This window comes from Python bivittatus, unplaced genomic scaffold, assembly GCF_059951505.1.
Source record: "Python bivittatus isolate LINGU-HERP-01145 unplaced genomic scaffold, Pbiv_v1 ctg000330_np1212, whole genome shotgun sequence".
Taxonomy (NCBI): Eukaryota; Metazoa; Chordata; class Lepidosauria; order Squamata; family Pythonidae; genus Python; species Python bivittatus.
In genome coordinates, this window is record NW_028277058.1 from 39,202,936 (window position 1) to 39,224,380 (window position 21,445).

A 21,445-nucleotide genomic window follows, 5' to 3' on the forward strand; every position below is an offset into this window, starting at 1 on the left:
AAAGTTATTGTGAAATGCCTCAGAAATCATGATTTGGACACCATTCCTAAAAGTACCATGGATTGCAAGAAAAACTAGTCAACTTCTGGAGCAAATAAAGGCTAAATGGTTTCTTGAGGTGGTGATCAGCAAGAAGAAACTGATATGCATTGGGCATACAATACAAGAGGATAGTCTAAGGAGAAAATACTTTGGTAGGGTTGAGAGAATGGAAGTCAATAAATATGATGGATGTATGGGGTCAAGGAGACTAATGGAATATCCTCAGAAGAGCTATGAGCTCCTGCTGGACACAGATCAGGATGGCCAGTGCTTCAGGACTGCCAGTGTTTGTCCAGGCGGTTGGCAGAAATCAGTGCCAGCTTGATTGGACTTAACTCATTGCAATCAAAGGTTCCCAGAACTTTTCATCAGGCAAAATGATGAGACACCAGAAAAATAAGAGTAGCAGTCAGTATCTCTGAGAATAAGGACAGAGGTGGTCTGTCTCCTCTCCTTAAGCCTACTGGGGCCGGGGGAAATGATCTTCTGAGTCCTATTTTCAGAAATACAAATTCTAGCTTTTAATTCTGTTTCCATCCTTATGCTTTTTAATATGAGGTAATTTTCTATTGCCGGTAACAGCAATAGCCGTCCAAAACACTTCTCTCCCTTAAAAAAGCAGAAGTGGATTTGTAAGTGAAAGGATTTATGAACCATGCTTCAGTTTCTGGTCTGAACGTGTGCTCAGCGGCAATCTCTTCTTTCAATCCCATTCCACCAGGTACATACATCACCGGTGAACGGGGGGGTAGTAACAAAGCAACGTCTTCATGGTAGATTCGGCAAACCCGAAGTCCGCCTGCCCTCAGCGGAGGCTCTTCAATTCCTCGCCTTCGGGTTCCGCCCAGAAAATAGCTCACAGGGCAAATTATACTGCAAAGCACGGCCTCAAACCCACAGGCTAACAGACGGATAATTTGCAGTAAGTTACTTTGCAAACAACCCAGGCCGGCGAACAGATTTAAGCTGACTTTTTTACTCAGGATTTTAAGGGTGGGTGCTATTCAGTTCCTAATGTCATCTATTGACATCGCATTAATTGGCCCGCATGTTTTAACTGCAGTTTTCGTATTTGATCTTGCATTGTATAATCTGCGTTTAGAAGGGAGCTTTCCGCGCTCCTACGTCTTGGACTTTAAGGGACGGGCATTTTGGCGCCTGCCTTTTTCAAACAGTGCGACGCGACGCGATGCGACGCTCGCCATTTCCAGGGACCACATGACGGCGGCGGGGGGGGGGCTCCAAGGAGGCGGGGAAGGCCTGGCGCCCGCTCGAAACGCCGCGTCACGTGAGACTCCGGCTGCTGGCCGGGTCGCGGGGCTAGCTGCCCTGGTTAGGCGGCGCGCGAGGCGAGCTGCTCCAGCCCGGGGTCTCGCGGTGCGCCTTCCGGCTGCTTCTGCCTGGGAGGATCTGCACGGCCATGGCTTCGACCGTGCTGGTCTGGCGCGCCCTGCTGCGTGCACCCGCCAGCGCTTGAGGCTTCCCTAGCAGCTCCGCTGACAACGGAGACCCCAGGTACGTCAGCACATCACGCAGGTTGCCGATCGCGCCCCTTTTCCCTTTGGGAGTCCGTCGGATGTTGTGGCTGTTTACGGTGGAGGTCCTTAAGAACGGCCGCGTTGTTTCTGTGCCGTCAGAACCGGAGGAGGACTTGCACGTGTTGGGTTGATCAGGCTGATCAGCCTTTGGGCTCCTTTTAGCCCCTCCTTCCTTCTAGGTGGTTTGCAAACATGTTAAACAACGACTTCCATAATGTTGGCTAGCACAGTGGGAGGACACCGGATCGGGTTAGGTTCAGTTGATATTGAAACCTCATTTGTTAGTGGCTTTTTCTTCAAACGCCCAGTGTCTCTTTTTCTAAGACGCTGTTGGTCCATGGGGAAAATAGTCCAAACTCTTTAGCTGGGTAATACTTTAATTAGGCCAAACAAAATAATGGACCTGCAAGGTTTTCTGTTCATGAAAACCTCCCTGAAGAGTGCTAGGGAATTTGAAGGCTTCTACATCATTTTAGGTTGCTTTGGGTTAGTCCCAGTAAAGAAATTGTCACAGCAGGTGGCAGCAGGTAGCCAATCTTGGCTGATCTTGAAAAAGCTAAACAGGTTCAACCTGCTTAGGACTTGAAAGGGAGACCAGCAGGAAATCCCAGGGCCAAAGACTAGAAGGGTGATCAGGAAAACAACAAGGTGTTGTGTCAAGCTCTCTCAACCTTTTAGCAAAGATATCACCCGGGCTTGTATTTGAATGTTTTTTCTCTGATGATATGCGTGGGATGGAAATGCTAAATAAAAAGCTCCCCCACCCACCCACCCACCACCAGATTGAAAAATTTGCTTCTGTTTGTTATGGACCACACAATGAGAGTGGGGGGCAGGATTTTAGCAGAAAGGGATTATCCCAATCCATTCCTTTTTCCTGACTAAATTATTGAATCCAAATCTTTTCTAGAGAGTCCTTGTTTAAGACATTAACATTACTTTTTTTTTTTGCTCTGTTTTGCTTTTCTTGTGCTTAGGAGGTAAATTTTAAGTTTATACAGTGGTACCTTGGGTCACGAACTTAATTCGCTCCGCGACTCTAGTTGTGACCCAAATTGGTCGTGACCTGAATCAAATTTTCCCATAAGGTTCAGTGTAAATACGGTTAATCCATTCTGAACCATATGTATTTTTTTTTTAAACCACAAAAATATGAAACAAAGTACAGTACAGTACAGTATGAAGAGAGAGAACACTAACCTTGCTTGAGGTGACTTCTGGTGTGGAGGACAGGAAGGTGGGTGGGGAGGCGGTTATTATTTGGAGGGAGAGTCGCCCTCTCTACAGGAAGCCACGACCATGTGGGTCAGCAGGGAAAATGGCCGCGGATCCTGTTCGTCACCCGATGCGGAGTTCGCGAACGGAAGCAAAATTTTGCGAACGGTGCTGTTCATGACCCGAATTGTTTGTGAACAGAAGTGTTCGTGATCCGAGGTACTACTGTATTGACAAAGTTTTTTCTAGTCATGCATTAGCATTTGTAAATGCATATATAGAAATAACATGAGGTTCAGTAATGTTTTGATCTGATGAAATCAAAACTGGATCCAGACTTCAGGGAGCCCTGGCAGCCTCTTCAGTAGCTCCTGTGTCCTTTTCTCACCCTCCCTCATCCCTGAATGGTAGTAAAATCCTCTTTTCCCACAAGGTTCAGGGGTGGCGGATACTATTCTACCCATTCTGTCTCCCCAAAATGCTGTCACTGAATAGTGGTTTTTGTCAAAGACTTTTGGAGAGCTGCTAGAGTTTGCAGTAGGCAAAAGGTTGTTCAAGTCAGTGATATGACTTTATATGAGCAACTTGGACCGTTTGTAGTAATTTTTTTTGGCCTGCTGATTTCTGTCACAAAGGGTTTTTACATGGCTTAATTGATGGTCAGTTATGAAAGCCTCCTAAGATTTCTATAAGGTTAGGTGCTTGAATAATTTCTATAAACTAAAAAACTAAAATTGAAAAAATACCAAGATAAAGAGAAAAGAGCCATCGGGAGACTATTTTTGTCTGAATTCTTTGTTTCTATGTTAGGAGGTCAAGCTGGCATACATAGTATTTCTCTGCAAGTTTATCCTCCCAGCAATCTTGTTTGGGAGGTGTGCTAACAGGAACCTAAGGAATGGCTGCATAGGCCAAATATTTGTGCTTGCCACATTGGCCCAGAGCAATCAGGTTTTGTCTTGTATTCTGGTTAGGCAATGGTTTTCGAGATGATACAGTTTTCAAAAGAGGTGCTTAGTTATCCTTTTCCCCTTCCTGTTTTCTGGAATGGAATTGAGCAAGACCTTGTTGTGGTTAAACCTCAGAGACAGGGGGAAAAAAGACACTGTCTGGATTCCTACATTGTGCTAAGCCATAATGTGGCTTGTTTGACTTCGGGTTTGCACAACTTGCTAAACAGATCCTTGTGATTTGGCAGCCATGATGTATCACTTACTGTTACACAAGATTCCAGAGTAGAAAAGCAGTAAATACACTGAATAAATATTCTCCAACCAGTAGTTAAGTAAACCATGACCTAATGCGATGTGTGAACCACATCAAAGCATAGAATGTGTGATCTGTGTTGTCCAATGCAATTAAAGCAAGCTTGAAAAATTTCAGTGAATTTTTTTCTTTTTCTTGTCAGTTCTCAAAAGTGCCTTGAACAAACTTAGCCACCTTACCAGCAATATGGTGCTATCGTTTCTGCAGTATGTGCAAGAACTTTTGCTAATTTTTGCCTTGTCCATAGCCTCTTCCTGGTCTAATGGCTTTCTCTATCATGACTATTGTATTATTGGGGCTGGGCCTTCAGGCTTGCAGATGGCCTATTTCCTTCAGCATGCAGGTCGGGACTACGTTGTCTTTGAGCGTGGAACTACACCAGGGCGCTTTTTCACCTTGTATCCCCGTCATCGAAAATTGATCAGCATCAATAAACGTTACACTGGCAAATTCAATAGCGAATTCAACCTTCGCCATGACTGGAACTCATTACTTAGCCACAATAGCCAACTGCTTTTTCGGCACTACTCTCAGGATTTCTTCCCTGATGCTGATGCTATGGTGCGCTATCTGGCTGATTTTACTTCCATACTAGACCTCCAGGTGCACTATAACACATCCATTGTACTTGTGATGCTGGAAAAAGACTCCAAGGCTTGGAATGGTCATTACTTCATCCTTACTGACCAAAATGCTCAGAATTACAAATGCAGGTAAGTGGTGAATAACTTCATCTGTCCGTAGAAAAATGTCATCATATTTCATGGATGCTCCCAAAGTAAAAATGCAGTTTTTCTTGGTTATTGGTATTGTGTGCACATAAGCCATCTTTTGGGGATGAAGATAATTTAGGTACCAGTGCATATTTCAAAGAAACCCCTCTCAAGATGTAGCTGGGTACCTGCACACACACACCCCGTTCCATCCCCTTTCACTCACAGATAAAACAGAACTTTCCTCTCACACATACATTCGGAATATGGACATGTTGCTGGAGATGACAGACCTGCCATCAGTACGATGGGAGCTGCTTGCATTATTCTAGTATGCTGTTTATAGAATTGCCTTGAAGACATTCCAGAAAGTGCAGCTGGTCTGAAATGCAGCAGTGGGGATGGTGAGCAACTTCCAGGAGATTCCACATTATCCCTGTGTTGAAACAGCTGCACTGGCGACTGATTTCTTGCGGGACATAATTCAAGGTCCTTCCTGTGGTGTGTGAAGCATTACATGAAGCATTAGCTTCAAATGACAGGTCTGTCTGCTCCTGTACAGTGCATCCTGTTCATTGAGTTCCTCAGTAGGATACTTTTTGCCACTCTCCCATAAATAGATTGATCATCAACAATTACCAACTTTAACATGGTGAGACTTACACAGTTAGTGAGACTGGGAGGCATATAAATCTGTTAAATAGATAACATAACTGAGAAAGATTATTTCCTTTTTTGTACAGTTTATAATTTTGAAAAGTCTTGTATTATCCCTCTGTGCAAATTTTTCCCTTTTCTTATACCAGTAAGTGAAAACATACTTTTTCTACTAATTAAAGGTGTTCCAAACTTGCTGGATCAGTTTTGTTGCCTGTTTCTGTACCCTTTCTGATTTTGTTTGCCCTGTTTGCCATTGTACCAAAAAACCCTTCAGTATAGTCACATCATACATTTTTAGAAGTAGCAGAATGAAAATACAGTAGCTATTTTCTAATCAAACTCTCTTTTAATAGTCTCAACTCAGATTTTCACTTTATTAAAATACACTGCATGTTGAAATGCTCTTTTCAGTCTGTTTCTGGTAATTGCTATAGTGTGATCTTTTGCTTTTTCTCTTCCACTAAATTGATAAGTAAAAATGCCTACCCTACTCTAAACTACTTGAAAGCTAATTTTGAAGTTTTTGGATTTCTCAGTCTATACACCATAGTTTTTTGCAAAATTTATCATACATGAACACAATTTATTGTTCATGTATGATAAACTTTAGATAAATGTTTGATGATTTTGTAAAGCATGTAAATAGCTCTGGAATAAGATATTTTGACATATAATATGACTGACCCTAACTCAAATCCTTTTTCTCTGTTTTAGTGTTCTTTTGGTGGCCACAGGTATGTGGGTTCCTCACCAGGTGAACTTTCCAGGTTCAGAATATGTTGAAGGTTATGAATCTGTGTCCATTGACCCAAAAGATTTTGTTGGTCAGTCTGTATTGATCTTGGGTCGGGGAAATTCTGCGTTTGAAACAGCAGAGAACATTTTGGGTGTCACCAATTTTGTACACATGGTAGGCCGCTCTCGAGTTCGTCTTTCTTGGGCTACTCACTACGTTGGAGATCTGAGGTAAGAGTTCATATTCATATGACCTGTTACATAGATTCAGAGATGATTTTTTTTTTTTTTGTATTCATCCAAATTCCAAATGAAAATGTTGAAGAGTTCAGGACCCAAGACTGAATCTTGTTGCCCCTCACTTTATACTTCCTCCAGTGTAACAGAATTGTTGATCAACACACTTTGAATATGAATTTTGAAATAGCTGTGTATTCATTTAATGGTCATGCGATGCACCTCCCATTTAATTAGGTTGCTAATTGGAATGTCTTGGGGTATTCTGTCAGATATATTGCTAAATCAAGATATGTCTAGACTGTTTCTCTAGCTTATTAAGAAAATTAATTGATCACAAAATAAGTTTAATCTGGCAAGACTTATTCTTGGCAAATAGCATTTTTAAAGTACTTACAGAACAATTGCTTTATAATCTGATCCAGAATTTCCCCAAGTATTGATGTCAGTCTGACTGGTCTATAGATCACCTTCCAGTCATTACAAGTTCTCCAGGTTTTCTCAGAGATAATATGTAAGTACTCAGCCAAACCATCAGCAAGTTACTTCAGTACCCTAGGATGCAGTTCATCTGGCCCTGGATATTTAAACTCATTAAGAGGAAAAAGGATTCCCTGATCATGTTTTGATTGGTTTTAATCCTGCTCCTTTTTTCTGCTTCTTATAATTGCCTGGTGCAACACATACCCTCTTGTTAGAGAAGCCAAATTAGGAATAAAATTGTTTTGCTTTTTCTTTGTTATCTGTTAATATTTTGCTCTCTTCACTGGTATATCAATTCTTTTTTTTCCCATTGAAGTTGAATGTATCTGAAGAAATGCTTTAGTTCTTAGGATCCTTTACCAACCTATGTTCATTTTGAACTCTAGCCTTTCAAATATAATTTCTGCAGTTCTGGACTGTTCTACAATTGCCATTCTTTAGTGATCTGTCCTTCATTCCATCTCCCATATATTTCCTTTTTGCTTCTGGATCTTTACTAAGCTTTTTGTGCAGCCATATCATTGTCTTCTGCCATATTCCACTTTTTCCTTGCTAGAATTGCTTCCAGTTGTGCTTGTAATATCTCCTTTTTTAGGAACTCTATCCACTTTGGGCTCCTCTTCCTATTAACTTCTCCAGCAATGGAACCGTACTTATAATTACTCTGAGTTCATTCAAAACTTTCTTGAAGTCCAAGATATGCTTTCAGTTATACTCAGCTTTATTTTCCTTTCAAATAACAACTTCATTTTCTAGATTAAGTGTCCCTCTTGATTAGCATCACATCAAGGGTAACTAATTCTTCTCTTGTGCCTTCTTCAACCCTCTGAAGAAAAAAGCTGTTAATGACAGAAGTCAGGAATTTCCTGGAAGGACTATGCTTTGCAGAATTTGTCTCCCAACAGATGTTGGAATAATGAAAGTTTCCCATCACTCAATTTTTTTCTGAAAAAATCTGCAATTTGTTTTTGGGAAGGCACATCTTCTTGGTTGGTCAGGTAAACAGTAGAGATCAACAATGGCCTCTCTATCCTGGTTTGAACACACTGTAATATTATTTAGGAAGAACAGCCAGGCCCACCTGAGACAGTTGGGAGGAGTGTTGAGTGGACTAATAGCTCAGACTGCCATAAGCCAAACAGCCCTTTTTGGCTCACTTTTTTTCTAGCAGCCAGTCCACATGCACACTTCTATTTTGTTTGATAACTCAGTCCTGCCTGGTACCATTGTTCCACGCCCCATCCCCCTTTTCACTCCTGTCCCTGCCTCAGCCTGCTTAGAGTAAATAGGACAACAGCTCTTTGAAGGACCAGGCAGAAGCATTTTGGTCACTGATGTTTGTCATAGAGTGGGCCTTTCTTCTAGTCTTCAAGGAACAGGACATGGGATAGATTTGTATCTGTGGAAGAGGTATGGTATGAGCAAGTGTAGACACATAAGTGAGATATCCTTGATTTCAGTGAGGCATGGGATGATGATGATGATCATCATCATCTCAGACCAGTGCACTGCAGGATGAAGCTCTCTTCTTTTAATGTAATGGACCATACATCTACCATGCTGATCCAGTGTGGGTTGGGAGACTATGTTTTTCAACCTCCTGGTTTAGGACTGAGAAAGAGTGATTGGAACAAAGTCACCTAGCTGGCTTCTGCACCTAAAGGAGGACTAGAACCTGAGTCTCCCCACATCTAGTCTGATACCTTAGCCCCTACACCATAGAAAGCTATGGCCATTCACAACTTAGTGTGAGGACATCCAGGGAAGTCATTGTTTGGATTATAACAAACAATTGTTTTTTCTTTTCCTTTTCTTTTGGGAAGGGCTTACATTCTTACAAAGAATGCTCCCTTACTTTTTTTTTTTCGTCGCCTTCCACAAGTCATTCTGTTTGTTATATTTGTTAATCGTCTTCCTAGTATATTTACAAAAGAATATATAATAATTTGAAATCAAACAAAAGTAACGTTTTCCCTTTTCCATTAAAATATTAAAACTAATGTTGAACACAATAGTAACACAAGAAGTTGCTTCATATGTAGCCGGAATGTTTCTGTATTTAATCTTGAATTGTCACAGTGAGTGGCAATCATCTTTCTAAAATTGGCATGTAAAGTTTATATCCCACCTGTTGTTTTTTTTCCCCTTCCTTAGAGCAATTAACAATGGCCTCCTGGACACATATCAGTTGAAGTCTCTGGATGGACTAATAGAAGGTGATCTAGAAGACCTAGTTCTCATCAAAGATAGAAAAGGAAAGCTGCATATCACCCTCCGGTTCTACTTGGAGAACAGCAATAGCAGTGACCCAGAATCTGTGACTCTTCCACAGGACGAATTAGACAACTTTGCCACTCGTGCCCCTTATGACCGTGCCATTCGCTGCCTGGGTTGGAAATTTGACTTTTCCATATTCAACAAGTAAGATAGGATTGGTTGTAAAGTGACAGACAGACGGGATGTTTGAGAGGGTTGATGTGTATAGATAGGCATGTGGCATGGCTGAAACATTCTGAGCCTCAAAACAAACTAAATGTCATGTGAAATGCTTTCCCACCTTTTATTAAATAAATGCAATATTTGCAGTATTTTGTAATGATCCATTTCATGTTTGCAAACTTTGTTCCATAGCAGAATGGTTTGGAGTTTTGACAAAAGTTTTTGCAATTCTCATGACATTGTCTTTTATCCTTCTGGGTCTGTGTGAGCAGTAAGATGTTCATCCATCTTTTTTTAATGCAATCATTTTGCAGTTGCTATCCCTTAATTCAGTCTAAAGTAAAATAACAATTACTTGGGTTTCGTTATGGTTACTCATTCATTTAATCTAGCATTGTTTCAGATATCTATTGTAGCGGTGCTTAACTCACTTGTGATTTCCTCCTCTCCTTCCAGTTATTACTAGTGCGACCAAAAACTAGGCTTGCCAGTGTTAAAGCATGACTGGGCACTGCAACAATGTCCTTTGTGAGAGAGACATGTAGACTCTTTAATACTGTAGCTCTAAAGCCAGATGGATAAATGAAAGATTCATGAATATTTTCCATACTACAGAAATATTTTAAATAGAACAAGAGTATTGTGCTACCTATGAAGCTTGCTTTGTTCTCCTTAAAAACCCAGTAGCTGTGTAAATAGGGTGCACTCACTTAAGTATCATCGCATCATAATCCTGTTTAATTTCAGGGCAGCAATGTGTTGATATGCTTCAGTTCTGTCCCCAAACTGTGATAATGTGCCTGATTGTCAATAAGTTAAACCAGTGTTGTCCAAACTTGGCCACTTTAAGATGAGTGGACTTCAACTCCCAGAATTCTGCTGGCTGGGGAATTCTGGGAGTTGAAGTCCACTCATCTTAAAGTGGCCAAGTTTGGACCACACTGAGTTAAACTATAGCTGTCTGGGGGACTTATCAGAAGCTGAAAGCAGAGCCCCTGACCCTTTACTGCTTACAAAGATAAATCACATAATTTTGATTCTTTCAGGAATTCAGCACTCAAAAAAATACAGACATACTTGATTTTGATACACATGTATGCAATAGAGAATTAGGTCCATTCCCAAATATACTAGTGAGATTTAGGACCTATTTCATAAGCACTTCCTGCATGTTGCATGAATAAAATCTATAAAGAAGAACTTGCAGTTCAGGCATAGGGACACCCACAGTGACACTGTTGACGTTCTCTGTCTTAAACGTACATTTAGACAGTTGCCTTATGCTGAGGAAGAGTGTTGTTCTAAAAGGGATATTTCCTGAGCCCTTTTAACTGGAGGACACATATAGATGGTCTTGAGATCAAAGCTGATGTGCTGCCCCTTCTGTTGCAATCTGTGAAGCCAGCCAGATTCCATTCTCAACTTGGTGAGTTTCTCAGTTGTTCTGCCCCCCTCCCCCCACAGGTCTGTTGGCTTGATGCAAGGTAAGGGCAGTAAGAAGAAGTATCCTTTGATCAAGCCCAGCTATGAAGCCAAAGCTACTCGAGGTCTCTTTCTTCTGGGAACTGCAAGCCACTCGGTGGATTTTAGGAAATCTGCTGGAGGTTTTATTCATGGGTTCCGATACACAGGTGAGTTTGGAGATGGGGGAGCGGGTGGTGTAGAAAGTGAATGTGAGCAAGCCCAGCAGTGAAGTTGTTCAGATATTTGAAGCCCATCCTTTTTTTCCCCTTTTAAGCAAATTATTCCATTTTACATTCTTTATTCACAGTTTATTATCAACAGAAATAGCATTGTTGTACTGCATTTTATCAGCAATACCTTTTCCATTATAAGCAAGCAGAAGATCTAATGAAAAGTAGCAAATGCAGGTGAAGAACACAACTTGAAATTCCACTTGAAAAGCCAATTAGTTATTATGCAGTGCATAAGAATTATTATGCTGCCAAATGTTTTTAAGCACTGTAAAAAGATTTAAATTACCATTTCAATATACTGTAATATGATAAAATGCAAAAAGAAAAAGGGATAGGAAGGGACAAATATATTCAGGTGGTACACCTACAATAGCCACCCACTATATCAGATTTTCTCTGATCTTTCTCATTGTTGCTACAAAGAAAAGCATTTTCTGTATTGAGCTGGCAGAATTTGTGGTTCTCCAGGTATTTCTAAGCTACAGCTTCTGTCATCCCTCATCACTGTTTGGAGGGACATGGTCTCCCCAGCTCTGGTTATGATATTACTAAGTCTATCAAATGAAGGTCAACAGAGGTTCAGAAAGCTGAATCTGTAGTTTTAAGAGGCTGTGGGACCGTCAAAGAATATGTAGTAACAGCATTATCCATGTTTTTCTTCAGTCTGCTATAGCGTGAAACTATACGAAATAGTTGTAAGCTGTTTAACTATGGCCCAAAATTCACTTGTTGCACATTTCAGTGGTCTTATTATGTGGGTAGTTCTCTTAGCATGTAATATTAAATGATAATATCTGCCTCTTTTGTTCTTCCCCCCAATGCAGCCCGTGCAGTTCATCGCTTACTAGAAGTCCGTCACCACGAAGTGCCCTGGCCAGCCTCCAGCTATCCTGTTGTGCAGCTAACAAATGCTATTGTCAGGCGGGTGAATGAGGCATCTGGGCTCTATCAGATGTTTAGTGTATTAGCAGACATCATTCTGCTGAAAGAGTGAGTGAGTAATGATACCCATTTTTTTTCCTTTAGAATCAGTGAATGGAATCAGTTAACTCCTGTGAGCAGAACTTTTGTCAAGTGTAACCAACTAATTCTCTCCCTCTTCCTCCTTTCCCTTTTCTGCCACTTTCATGGCACTTTATATACCCTCCAAGCCTGCTCTAAAAGTGTTTATAAAAACTGGAAAGCAGATTTTGGGAGGCATAAGAGCTGCAGGGCAGAAAAAAGAAAAAGGAAATCCAGTTAGACAAGTAGATTTCCACTCATCCAATAATAGGTTCTGCCCAGTTTCCCCCTAATGACCCTATAAGGTAGATAGGGTGGAGAGTTAATGATTGGTCCAAAGGCATCAGTCATTAACTAGATTTGGTATTTAACCTGGTCTTTCCAGTTTTTTGTGCAACATGTTAACCATGTTACACTGATTCTTTTTATGTTTTACAGTCCTTGATGCTAAAGAGGATTCCCCTAAAACTGTTCTTTTGAGAAGTATGTGATCAGTGCAAGAGCTCATTTATGAAGGGTAGTGGCATTGGTTCTGGTGACACATTTTTGCTCTGCTAAATTCAGAACTTAGTGCATGAACTAAAGGATTCAAGCAAGAACATACTCAAAGTTGTTCCTATACTTTATGAGGAGCTGCTTGTAGTATATGTTACAATGCTCTAATCCATAAGTCATGAACGTACAATTGACAGTGGTCAGATCTCTTTGGAGTATAGAGTTTAGCCAAAAGCATACAGCCATAGCTGATGCTTGACAATTATAGAATAAAGCAGAATTTAAAATCACCTCCAAATGATGAACTGGGTGGGGTAGAGAATGGAGTCCCATTTAAAAGAAATGTTTCTCCTTTGCAGTGCAGTCAGTTCACTGAACACCCCATTATTAGCATATCCAACTTGCTTTGATATATTTGAAATGTATTTGTTTTGATTGGTCCTAGGAACGCTACAAAATTTGAATACCTGGAGGAGTATCCAGCTGGAGTCCTACAAGACCTGGAGTGGCGCACAGGGAGGAAGGTGCAGAATGGGCTTTTTGTCATTATGATGGAGTATGGAAAGAACTTCTCTGGTCCTGACAAGGATGTCTTCTACTATAACCGTGCAGTAGGGGAGCCACAGCATGCTTGGCAGTCTAACTTCCTGCATCCTGTTATTTATTATTATAAGCAGCTTCCCACTGGTAAGCAATGTATTTCTTGTTCCTTCTCTGCTAATTACAGTGTTTCATGTAATGTTAAAAACGTCAGAAATTTGGATATATTTTAGTATGGTTTGGATAGCTTGGTAGTGTGCTGGGGCTGATTTATAAAGATAGGATAGCTAGCATTAAGGAGGCATTAGGCAGTGATAGGTACAGCAAAAGTGGCCACACCAGATCAGAGACCCCTTTGGCCACTTTGGATGTGCTTTTATATTAGTTTTAACTGCTGTAGGTTTTTAACTTGTTGATTTTGAATGTGGTTGGACTGGGCCCCAGTGCAGGACACACTATAAATAAAATGTTTGTTAAGGAAAGAAATCTGTCATGCTTTCACTGTTTATGCTTCCTATAGTGTTTGATTGACAGGTTAAGGAAGGGCAATTCATGACCTGCAAGTTATTCTTTTCCTATTCCCCAGACTCTTCCAAGGGTCTTCCAAGTCTAAAGGCAATCATTTTACTCTTTAAAAACCAATAATTTATCCCCCCGGCAAAAGGAGCAGTTTCTACTTATTTCTGTATTTCTTTGATTTCTATTCTGCCTTTCTACTCAAGTAAGTGCTCAAGATAGCTACCAAAATTTAAAGTAGAATCCAGCATTAAAAATCTAAATTACATTATTACTTAATAAAAATCCTAAGGAAATCAGTGGACCTTTACTAGTGCATTTATTTCTTGGCATAGGTCAAGTGACTATCAAGATGATTAAGTAGTTTCAGTACATATCCCAGCCAAAACCCCAAATGAAATGGGTCTAGAAAATCAGGCAGATGTTTGGAGTTCCAAGGAATTGAATATTTGAGACTGCCCTGTTTTACAGATATTCTGAATCAAGGGAGGGTTTCTTCAGTTAAAGTCTTATTATAACATTCTTTGGACATGGGGAACACATCCCTCTCACAATGAGGCATTGATCATATCCCTTAAATATTAAATATTGGTCTGGACAGTTTAGTCAGTCAAGAGAAATAAGGGTCAAATAAACCAGGGGCAGCCCTCATCTGTATACACCTTGTCCATGTCCTCACAATCTCCAAGCCAAAAAACATCAAACTAAAAGGCCAAATATTTGCTGAGATTACATTCCTAGCACTAAATTTGAGCACAACTTTGTCAGGAAAGAATTATACACATTTTTCTAAGCCACCATCTGTACACAGTATTCTGTGGAATAGAATAGTGGTTTGGTGGGTACCTTGACCAGGAATGGTGTTGTTAGCAAGAAGGATATTGTTAAAGGCTCCATTTGTAACTTCTCACTTGTGACAACTGTATAAATATGGCAGGTTTTATCTGGTTTGATTATGCAAATCATAATTTGGCAGAAAGTATGATTGAGATAAGTCCAAATAATATGTGGATGCTGTTTTATCCCATTTTTGGAGGGATTTTAATGCACTCCCACAAAATGCACCAAAATGTTGTTCTTGTCCTTTCTGGTGACATGATCTGCCATAATTTGTGGTCCCTGGAAAACCAAAAAAAAATTAAAGTGCAGTTCATCCTTGCAAGGAAGTTCTCAGCCTTGCATTAGGAAAATACAGTTTGTTTAATCGGCCTTTTGTTGTTGAATGCTAAGTTGTAAAGCAAGCTTCTGCAATCCAGGACTCTCCAGCCAGCATTGTCACATTAGCTTTTTGCCCATTCTTTCACTTTGCTCTTTCAGTCTCTCTCTCTCTTTCTCTGTCTCTGGCATAGTGATAAATTTCTCTGACTTCTCCCAACAGAACGTGAGATGAGACTTTGCCCACCAGACTGGCCCCTGCCCCGCCCAGATGCAATCCATCACATTGTGGAGGACTTCCTGACTGACTGGACTGCTCCAAACGCACACGTCCTCCCACTGAGACGTTTCTTGGAGAATTGCCTCGAAACTGACTTGCGCAGATTCTATGCAGGTATTCTGGGAGCTAATTAGGAATGAACTCACAGGGAATGGAAGCAGGTAGATAGGCCAGGTAACCATTCAGATTCCTTTCAGCCCAGATCCATGTGTACACATAGCCCCTCATCAAAGTGGTCTATCTCGTGATCTCTATGGAGCCCTTGGAAGGTAATAGTACCAGAGATATTGCAAATGAATTCATGATCACCTGAAATGAGCACAAAGTTAACAAAAGACAATTTGGACTTATAGGTAAAATATTTGTGCTGAGAAGTGCACTGTGGAGTCCTTGGGGTTCTCTGAGCTTGGTTGTTTTCTTGCAAATGTTTCGTTACTCAGCTAGGTAACATTTTCAGTGCTAGAAGAACTGCATATTAAAACTGGATTTAAGAGCTTTGTAGAGTTCTGTGGAGTTCCTGCAAGAAATTTATTCTCTGGATTAGCATGCTAAAGGCAAAGTGAATTCTTCCAGACGTGTCATAAATACTAGTAAACATATCTGCATGCCTCCTCTCAGTCAAATACCCCAGAAAGTTACAGTTTCTGATTATGGGCAGATTGTAAACTCATTCACAAATTCATTTACAAGTCTGTTTCATCCATCTCCCAAGTTTCAGCACTAAATTTGTGCAAAGATTTTCAGTCTGTTTGCCAGGGAAGCAGATGGGTATTCTTCTTGCCTACAGTTTTTGCTCTTGTGGGGACAAGAGAACAAACACATTGAGCTAAATTTTGCTTGTACATTGTCTATTTACATCTCCTAAACTAATAAGCTTTATATGCTTGGTTTGATTTGGGCTTATTATTGATATACAGATACAGCTACTGTGGTTTATAGCTGAGCATTAGTTGTGTTATAGCTTGTTCAATAAAGCAAATCTTAGCACGGAATTCTGTAATCTACCTGCAAGTCAGAGAACTATTTAGAAGACAACAAAGTCCATGTCTTTACATCGGAAGAGCAAAAAGTACAATTTGAGGGAGGCTCCCTGTGGCCCACCAGCATCCTTTTTGGGTGCCCCCAGAACCCTCTTCAGGAATGCAATTAGCTAGAAAATGGGGTCTTTTTATTTTGAGACAGTTTGGCAGTTTTAATTTCCACCTAAAGCCTTGTAGATGTTTAAGGTACCATTGTATCCTTTAAACCTCCTCCCAAAATGGGCATTTTTGAAGTATGGGCCTCAAGATGCCACGTAAAGCCTGGTTAAACCCTCAAAGCCAACGACATTTATCCAGACCTGCTTTATATGCTGAGGTTTCAGTGAGCATTGACCATACATTGCACAACTTTAAGGACTACAAACTTGTGTTGCTAATTTTTAATTTTTTTTTAGGCTGAACTTTTGAGACTATTGAAATCTGCTCTAGAGCATAAGATTTGCTCAACCAACAGTTTAATTTTTTTTTCTGCTATAGTATATACTTATTTCTGAGTGGGCTGGCCTCTAACAATATTACATATTTCCTTATAATAGAGGTTTATATAAACTCAGACTGTCTAGCTCAGTGTTGTTGATTCACATAGGAATCTTTGCTAGAATTAGCAAATCAATTACAAACTAAAAACCATAGTCTTCTTGGTGGAGGAAAATGCTGCTACCACTTACTACTATTCTGTTTCAGTTCTTGGATATAACCATTTATAAGGCCTTTGATGGAGATCACTTTTTCCCTCCCTTTGTACAGAGTCCTGCTTTCTGTTTGCCTTCACTCACTTGAAGTTGCCTCCCTTCTGCCAGCAAGGGTACATGACAAAGCAAGGACTTGTGGGAAGTGAAAAGCTTCAGCGTCACAGAGTAGCAACAGAACTGGTTGAGGACTACACAGCTATGGAGTCTCCAGATGAACAGGACAGTGGCAGTGTGCAATCCCACAACCAGCTGCCAAAAGATGCCAAGATATCCAGTCATCAGCTGCAGCATCTTATGAGCTCCAAGGATGAACTTTAGCCTCTACCCAACTGTTTAAAATTCACAAGTGTTACAGCACAATACCATGGCCCAGATTTTCAGAGGAGCTCCAACTTCCAGTATATCTGCTTGGGTTACTACTCATTCCTAGAGGAGGACCACATCTCAGCAAGAATTATTATATGTACCATGTTCTTGCACAAACTTGCAGATCGGTATGAGCATGAATTTATATGCTGCTTGGTGGAACCAAACAGATGAGACTTTAATGGGATGCTGTTAGCCTCTGGAGGTGGGAAATGTTATGCATTGTAGACAACAGAGAAGAGGGATGTCTCTAGGCCAGTAAGAGTGAATAAGTAAGCCTGGCTTCTTTTATACCACGTTGCCAAAATGCACTGTTACCATAGTCATTAGTGTGTTCTGCAGAACTGGCATTCTTGTATGCCAACTTGCTTATTTCAAGACAGAATGTTCTTGCATGTTAACAGAATATCTCTTCTGTTTGCACTATGCCCCACTTAATTTAGTTCAGTCAAGTGTTTCCTATTGTAAATGTATTTCTGATATTTTTTAAAGTAGGTTAGGAATACTGTCTGCACTTTATTGCACCCTTACCTCCAGTGCATTGATTCCTCTGACTACCATTGAGTTGGGTGCAGCAAACTGGAAATAATCCAAGCCCATCTCTTATTTATATCTTCTGGTTGTTTAGCAGATAGAATGAATGATGTTCATACATTCTCTCCTTCTGTTCCAGCAGAGTCCATAGAGGAGGGGCCCACAGCATAAGTGGCAAGCAAAGCGCACATTTTGCACATAGAACATCTCTGCTTTGATTCCTGGCACATACTGCCTCAATCTGATGCCCTCAAGACGTGCGGGCTACATTTCCAAAATTCTCAGCTAGTCATTGTCATGGCTATAAATTAGGGAGGAAAATCCAGCACATCTGAGAGCTAGCAGGTTGAGGAAGGCTACACTAACATTACCAAATTAAACAACAACAAAAGTTGCAGGGTAGTTCTACGGTCTGTGCCCTAGAGATGACGAGAGCTGCATTCCAACATGTTTGGAGGTGCAGATTAGAGAAGGATAAATAGTATTGAGCTAGATATGCCAGTGGCCTGATGCCAATTGTGTTCCTGAATTCATATTAGAGAAACTAGGGGTATTTATATGAATCCAAAAAGGGATGCTTGATAGCATTTCTACTGGGCACTTTTGGTTTAGTCACATTAAAATATGTGAAGATCAGACAATTCTGTCATATAGGAAAATTTGAATTCCTTAGGTACAAGCAGACTCGCTATCTAAATTTTTATATTCTTTTTTTAAATTTTTGCAGCGACACCAGAGAATCTATTTCGTGTTGCTTTTGTCAGTTTTTTTTCCTTTAAGATGGTTGCAATACCTTATTTTTGCATCTTTTCAAATAATCATTTCTCTATATGTTTTTAAATAACAAAACATGTAGTTTAAAACCTGCTCGGGGGAAATGGTGCAGTGGATGGTTGTTGATAATGTTATGAACACTACCCCAAATTGCCCATCACTGCTATTAATGGTCAGTGTTGAAGAAGGAACTAGTTGTGTTCAGTTACAAAGCCAGAAACCAGCATAACCCTCATTTAACGATACTGATACATATCAAGCTACCTCCATTATTCTACCGTATTACATCTATCTTCATTCTCGCCTGTTCTTATTGTCCAGATATTGTTGCTGTTTCCTAAATATGCATGATCAGTACAGCAGCCTGAATGGAACTTAATCCTCTCCAGGTTCAAGCATGAATACTTAAGGAAATTATAATTTGCATGGCTCAAATTAATATGAATATGTCATTGCTTTGTGAGTTAGGGCTGGATATTAATATGGTTTTTTAAGCAAAGCCTGAGTTCCACAGTGGTTGTACGAGACTTTTTCCGAAGGTCAGCTACTTTGCTACTGTTCCACAGAGAACAGTGATACCTTGTTCTTCTCAGGCTACCATATACTTGAGTAGCTTGGAAATCTCTTATTCATTAAATAGTCATATAATTCCAAGGGGGGAAAGGGCAATTGCAGTTCCTTCATTTTGAGAACTATCATATTTTCTAGAATATTTTTATTAACTTAAAATACCTGCCAAGATCAAGCAAATAACTTGTGTAATGTTATACTGACAATATATTTTGTTATGGTTGTATTCTTCTGGATGAACCTTTAAAACGTTTTCATTTTACCACGAAAGCCTAATAGCAGAAGTAGTGTTTGTCTTTGCTCGGTTATGGAGTGGGAAAGACTCACGATCCTTTCAACCTTTCAGGATATTTTTATGAGCTCATAAAAATAGTGAACAAAGGCAATGTTTTTTGCCAGCTCTGAAGTAAACAAAAAACAAAAAAACCCAGTGTGATAAATTGGCTCATTGCTTCCAAATCATTAATAATTGTTTTAACAGTTTGACAGACAATCCTTTCTTCACTAACTTGATCTATGGCACTGCTAGCCTCAAACGATCATGTTTGAGATTTTAAGTTTTCAAACTTAAAAGGTTTAGAACTAAAATTTTAAATTCCACAGTACTTTTGCTTCTTGTCTGTTGGTTTTTGTGTCCATCTGCTTTTGCATTCAGACTTCCAGTACTGCAATCTTTTCTTGGATAAGGTTTGCGGAGCCATTCCCAAAAGTTCCGCTGAATTGTAATTTCTTAAGGTAAGAGAAGGAGAAAATTCTAAATATGGGAATAATATTTATATTTAATTTAAATGTAATTAAATCAATTTAGTTTTTATATCTCACACGCACGGACATTGGAACACACACACAGACTTCCAGCATACTATTCAAAGTTCAAGTGCTGCCTTTGGCCCCAAAAAGGCCTTAGGCACATGAGGATTAAAATTAGTTCTATTTTGCCTTTTAAAAGGAAGAATTTCAAATTTGCAATTTTACAAAAGCTCCTGGAGCAACACTGTTAAAGATAATTTGTGTGATACTGTAGTAATAGTAGAAAAGGCCCCTTCTCTTTAGGCTTTTAATAATATAGTTTAATAACAAACTTCATTATAAAATAAAAGCTAGTTTTAGAAAACTAACAAATGCCACAATGAAGTGGCGATTTAACTAATGCACATACATTTTTTAAATCAAATTATGTGGCAGCTATTCCTATTATGGAAACTTAGAAATGTTTCTTATCTTAAAACTCAGCAGTGTAGTTATATAGATGAAATGCATGGTGCACGCAAACACATTGTGGGAAACTAGTAAATTATTATCCTTCTCAAGTGTTCATAGATGTAGTTTGTTAAGTGTCATGCTGCAATATGACTCAATGAAATTAGGTTTAGTGGTTTAATAAAAATCATTTTAAACAGATTCTTCCCTTCATGAAAGAAAAGGAACATCTACTTCCTTTTATGCTAAAGCTGAAGAGTTAGTAAAATTATAATCCACTGGAAACAGAATTTTGGTTGGGGGGAGGAGTAACAAGAATAGGGAAAGGTAGCTTCAGCAATTAAGCTCAAATCTGTTTCCTTAACAGATTTAATCAATGACGTACTGTATACTCCCCAAGATAGTAAACTGTGTTCCTAGTATAAAGGTTGCACATGCCCGCTATTTTCACTCTAACTCTGTTAATCCATTTATATGGAATCTTGTGATAACCAGATCATACCCTCCTCTATTAATTACACTAATGAGAACCAGAGGTGAGTGAGTGTTAAGGTAAGTGGAGTAAAAAAAAAGGATATATTCTGAAATTCCTGGGGAAATCCCCAAGGCTTTCAAAAAGAAAAGGAAAAAAATCAAGGGGCAAATCTAAACATTCAGTGAGACCAAAACCTCTCACTAGCTACAGAATGCTATGTGTTATGGGCAAGAGGTGGGGAGGATAGAAAGGAAATGTTCTGCATATGCTCCTTGCAATCCGTGAGCCCTTCCCCACTGCGTTGACACAAACTTGCCCTGGAAACATCTTTCTTCTGCTGTGCTCAGTGATGTCTCCTCCATCTCATCCCCAGGCTATAAGTGATACAGGCTTAAGTCGCTCTTAGCAGTACTAGTGTTAAAGGAATGAGTTTTCCCTTAGTGTGACACTGTCCAAGGACAGCTGCAAGGTGTGTAGAATCTGATAGGAAGTCAGATGACTGGGAACAGGGGAAATAGAAGCAGATTGGGCAGTGGCAAGAGGGGACAAAAGACATTGTTGTCTGCCAACTCCAGGACGGAAGGACCTCCCTTCAACTCAGCTGTGGAAAATCTCTCTATAGGAGGATTGAGAGTGCCTTCAGTCACCTTCCTGTATGTTGTACTAAAACGCGGATCGTCTATCAAAGGTGGCTGTGTTGGCTAGGGCTGCTGGCAGTTAACTTTAACATCTGGAGGGCTACAAACATCCCATCTGTGGCATATGATATCCTGGAGGATGG

General features: G+C 40.0%; 1 protein-coding gene across 2 annotated transcripts; it reads left to right on the plus strand.

Annotated features, from left to right (window-relative positions):
- Positions 1-1,280: 1,280 nt before the first annotated feature.
- Positions 1,281-20,325, plus strand: FOXRED2 (FAD dependent oxidoreductase domain containing 2). 2 transcript variants are annotated; one of them, XM_007439182.4, is made up of 9 exons: positions 1,281-1,557; positions 4,204-4,774; positions 6,149-6,400; positions 9,044-9,310; positions 10,793-10,959; positions 11,850-12,015; positions 12,968-13,209; positions 14,957-15,127; positions 16,801-20,325. In XM_007439182.4, the coding sequence occupies exons 2-9, from the start codon at positions 4,248-4,250 to the stop codon at positions 17,061-17,063; spliced, it is 2,055 nt and encodes a 684-aa protein (XP_007439244.2). In that variant the 5' UTR covers positions 1,281-1,557; positions 4,204-4,247; the 3' UTR covers positions 17,064-20,325. The 2 variants fall into 2 exon arrangements, with proteins under 2 accessions (XP_007439244.2, XP_087997191.1); XM_088141065.1 differs by having other exon boundaries at positions 4,398-4,774; positions 16,801-20,324.
- The last annotated feature ends 1,120 nt before the right edge of the window (positions 20,326-21,445 follow it).

What these genes read in the sequence shown, in the direction of transcription:
- FOXRED2 (XM_007439182.4), top strand. Translation starts at nt 4,248, where the DNA reads ATGGTGCTATCGTTTCTGCAGTATGTGCAAGAACTTTTGCTAATTTTT. An exon ending in GACTTTTCCATATTCAACAA is followed by an intron (nt 9,311 to 10,792) that starts GTAAGATAGGAT and finishes CTCCCCCCACAG; the next exon opens with GTCTGTTGGCTTGATGCAAG. An exon ending in GACATCATTCTGCTGAAAGA is followed by an intron (nt 12,016 to 12,967) that starts GTGAGTGAGTAA and finishes GATTGGTCCTAG; the next exon opens with GAACGCTACAAAATTTGAAT.